Source organism: Parasteatoda tepidariorum, chromosome 4, assembly GCF_043381705.1.
Source record: "Parasteatoda tepidariorum isolate YZ-2023 chromosome 4, CAS_Ptep_4.0, whole genome shotgun sequence".
Taxonomy (NCBI): domain Eukaryota; kingdom Metazoa; phylum Arthropoda; class Arachnida; order Araneae; family Theridiidae; genus Parasteatoda; species Parasteatoda tepidariorum.
This window is the reverse complement of record NC_092207.1, coordinates 52,803,922-52,808,607: the sequence shown is the minus strand read 5'-3', so window position 1 is coordinate 52,808,607 and position 4,686 is coordinate 52,803,922. Positions and strand designations below refer to the sequence as shown.

Below are 4,686 nucleotides of genomic sequence, written 5' to 3'. Positions count from 1 at the left end.
AATACATGCATTATATTACGGTATTAAGTTAATTGTTATTTTTGTTTTCAAGGAATTACCTCAAAACAGCAAGCTGTAAAAATAAACTGTTTCTCTTTTGTTCTCTTTTTCTTTAAAAAAAAATCCTACATTTTCGTAAATATCATTTTTAAAAGTAACGCTAATGTATTTATTTTGTAATTTTAAATTCAACTTAGGAAGAAAAAAAACCAATGACAAAGAAACAAACCCCTCTTCAATGAGTAGTTTTGGACAAAAATTAACACCATTTAGAGTTTTTCAAAATTTAAAATAAAATTATAATTACCCGCCTGTGTTCAGATATTAAAAATGGAAATTTAAATCGAAAAAGCGTTATATCTATTTCTCCTTCATATATTTATTCTTTGAATTTATATAAGGCGTTAAATAAATTAAATTTTTTAATTGCAGCCTGAATGACACTAAAATCAAACATTACATAAGATCATTACAAAAAATAAAATTGAAATCGGATAGCCAAAATAGAAATTCAAATCGAAAAAATTTTTAAGTTAAGTTTACATTTTTTATTTTATAAGTTTAAATTATCAAATAATTTTAAATAACATTACTATGTTTAAAAAATTAGAAGCGTAAAAGTTTTAATTGGAAACTAGATTAAATTCACCCCTCCAAATAAATTTTAAAACGAAAATTGAAATGAGAAGTGGAAAAAAAAAAGATAATGATGAGACGATCGAACGAGAAGAGAAAGGAAGGAACGGTAAATGACAACAAAAAAAAAATTGAACTCTCGATATTAAGGTTTACATAAAAATTACCATTCCTAATTAAAATTATCTAAATTTTTTTTTTCTTATTGTTTTTTTAAAAATGAAATGAGAATACTGCCTTGCAATTGAAAAATCAAAGTAAGAGACAAAATATTCAAAATTGAGATTTTTATATATTTAGCATCTTTGTATGGTAAAACTACTTATTGCAAAAAAGTTTTGTTTTAATTGTTTTTTGAAATTTTATTTTAGCGTTTATAGCATTAGCAATAGAAGGAAATAGTTGTCAAGTCACTTTTCTCGGAATCAATCGTGAAGCACTTAGGTTGTTCTTTGAATTGCATGGCAGAATAATCGGCTTTGGTTCTGCCAAAAAGATGGGATGGGGGATATATTTTTGTAAACTTTTTGGGATTGCATTAAAAGAAAAAGAAAAATTTTGAAATTTAAGAACTCCATAATTAATTCGAGATTTTTTTCTTTTTTTAAGGCCATTTTTTAACCCGTTTTATTGAAAAACCTGAAAAATCCTCCATACAAACTATGTAACTATTCCAAGACTAATTCGAAAAAACAGTTTATAATGTCATACATCTGGCATACATAATGCCATACACATTTATCCATAAATGCACAGAATATCATAATGTTTTATCCAACGGTTCCTGAACTGACTGCGAGAAACGCGCTCAGCGAAAAATTTCTGTAATATTAATGACGGTAACAGTAACTTCGTTTTATTTATTTTAATTAATTTATTCATTTAAATGTTGGGCGATAATTTTTAAGTATTGTGTTAGGTTCTAAGCTAAGCAGTTCGTCAAAATTAAGTGTTTTTATATATTTCTTTTTTCAAAGGAATTTTTCGCGGTAAATTGTTTTCTGATTCTGGTAAAGTCTGCTATCATTTTCAATAAAGACTCCACAAATATATAATAGGGCGGTCTTTACGGAACACCCTGAATCCATCAATAAGACGCTCATTTAGAAATAAATAATTAAATAAAAATTAGAAGAGAAAAAGAAAGGCAAAAAATAACTAAGGTTTGTTTTAAACTTTCAATAATGTTTTGATTTGTAACAATTTCAAATAAAAAATAATATTAATTTTTTAGGGGTAAATTTTTTTAGTTCAGCCTATTGCAAATTTCCGATTACTTTTTTTTTAATTTTTTTATTTTTATTTTTCTTATAAGAATGAGTAAGTGAAAAATTATGACTTCGACACTTGTTTTAAGACTAAAGATGGGATGCGCGGTCAGAAAACACACAAGTGGATGAATCCCTAAAATAATTTTGTATTAAATTTGAATTGTTATTGCCATGTCATTGTCTCGACAAAATATTGAAAGGCATTTTAAGTTCGAATGCGTTTTTTTCTGGCATCCGAAAAAACTAATTTTCGATATGAGGATGATTTATTTGAGGTTGTTCGGATCATCGGGGCACACTTTATTTCACATTATTCTCTCTTTCGTTTTTAAATTAATTAAATTAGTCAACACTAAAAAAATTAGAGGATTTAAAATTTGTTGTTCAAATAGAAGGGATGCGTGTGAATATAAGACTAAGTGTATTTTATTTTATTTTATAACCGTCGTTGAACAGCCGACCCAATTTTATGGGTTCACGACTACTAATGTTCAACTCCGTAACCTTGTAATTTTGAAAAATTCCAGAAGACAAGGAAACTCCTGGATCAGTACCCCCAGAGGTATTGATTTGTTGTGGTAACATGGAGGACTTTGAGACTCGACAGATTTAACGTGCATCAGTTTTCANTTTTAATTTTAATTTTCAATTTTCGTGATCGCAAATATATATGTTTGATGAGTGCTGACATCTAGTGTAAAGTGAACTAACTATCTCTAAATACATTACAAATAGTCTGTGACTGATATCTGGAGTATAGATTGAGAAATAAGCATGATACCGGGGATAAGAAATAGATTGTTTTAATCTTTTCGATGAGTTACTTTTGAACACTCCAACCCACAACCATCACGGGCACTAGAAATAGAGGGCAAAATTTCATCCCGTCATTTAAACGGTAGAGAGAACGAAGGGGTTAAAACTTGTCCTAATCTATGATGCCAATCATAAGTAAATAAAAAAAAAATTGTGATAAGAGTTCAAACTTGCAAAGTCCTGAAGTGTTTAAAAATTATGTTTATTATTGCCGCTCATAGCGTATTCGCAACGTTTATTTAATTTTAAAGCAATTTGGAAAATAATTTTTTATTTTATTATTTGCCAATGAAATTGCTTCATAGTGCAGAAAGGGCAAAGTTCTTGCTCTACATCAATGGAAACATTTCTGCAAGAGGATTGTTAAATTTTCCTTATCAAGCAATCTTTTTACAAATTAGTTTACAAATTGCCCTACATATATTTGGTAATTTTCGCAATCTATATCGTTTAAAATGTTTCAAATAAATAAAAATTTAAACGATTTTAACAGCATACAACAATTGTTATTATTTCATTTGACGGTTAGAAAATATTTTGATTTGTTTGTAGCTTGATGACTGAATTTTTTACCATAGCGGCTCCGACTGGTTTGATATGAGAAAAGAGCAAGTGACCGACAGGCTTGATATGCGAAAAGAGCAAGCGACCGACAGGCTTGATATTAGAAAAGAGCAAGCGACCGACAGGCTTGATATTAGAAAAGAGCAAGCGACCCACAGGCTTGATATGAGAAAAGAGCAAGCGACCCACAGGCTTGATATGAGAAAAGAGCAAGCGACCCACAAGCTTGATATGAGAAAAGAGCAAGCGACTGACAGGCTTGATATGAGAAAAGAGCAAGCGACCAACTGGTTTGATATGAGAAAAGAGCAAGCGACCGACAGGCTTGATAAGAGAAAAGAACAAGCGAAGTGAACTGGAAAGGAGTGAGAGGAATCCAGCTCTCAGGATTGTGAGCGAAAAAAAGCACAGGGTATAGCCTTTAATTAAATTGAACTATAAATATATAGTTCAATGTAGAAAAAACGAGGTATTAAACAAAATTCAGGACAAAAATTGAAAGAAGCTATCTGAAAGGAACTGCGTCAGCAGTTTTGGGGGTTGTTGGGCGATAACGAGCAGATAGCGGAATTCGCTAGCAATACAAAAAGATAATTGTCCATAACAGTTTCCCATTATAGTCCCTGTTTTCTTGCTGGGCTAAAAAAATCACGTGTACTCATTTTCCAAAGAAGATCGGAAAATTTTTGGCTGTCATCAACATAAAATTAATAAAGTTTTAACGATGATTAACCGTAAATTATGTATTTATCCCTTACATAATGGTATATTTAATCCGCTCTTTTTAATAACAGAAAAATTTTAAATAAATTTATCGAAGTTATTTTTAACTATTTGTATTATTTACATGGGCATTATTTTGTAGTTAAAGCTATTAAACGTGTTTTTTTTCTACATCTCTATGCTTTAGTTAAAATGGAAAGTAACAATCATGACTATCTAATTCATTATTAAAAATGGCGTTCCTTTTATAATCTAGATATATATTTCTCTTACACGGCGACAAAAAAAAGCCTCATTTCAACTCCCTGGAGAGCAACGCTAGAAAATCGACCAATGATTGCCGCTAAAAATATCACATGCCAAATCTAGCTGAGGTGGCTCAACATATAGCGCTTTTAAAAACGGAAACTGAAATAACCAGAGACTGCGGCAATCTCATACTATTAAGCTAGGCAGAAGTGAGTAGTCTTTGTCGATAGATCTCTATTTTAGTATTTTGTCGAAAGCGCTTTTTTTCACGAATTTATATATGACGAATTTATTTGACGATTTTCGAGTTTTATCACGAGTTATACTATAGCACATTTCTAATAGGTTTATCGAATTACATGTCATTTATTTGAATTCAAATTTATTTTAATGACTTAGTATTTACTAAAAAGATGTAATTTTTTTA

General features: G+C 29.9%; 1 protein-coding gene across 1 annotated transcript in view; it reads left to right on the top strand.

Moving 5' to 3' along the window:
• Nucleotides 1-3,320: 3,320 nt before the first annotated feature.
• Nucleotides 3,321-4,686, top strand: part of LOC139425443 (repetitive organellar protein-like) — a 1,917-nt gene continuing 551 nt past the window's right edge. Inside the window, exon 1 of the mRNA XM_071180339.1 lies at nt 3,321-3,637. Within this exon, the coding sequence (XP_071036440.1) occupies nt 3,321-3,637 (317 nt within the window). The remainder of the gene's footprint in view (nt 3,638-4,686) is intronic.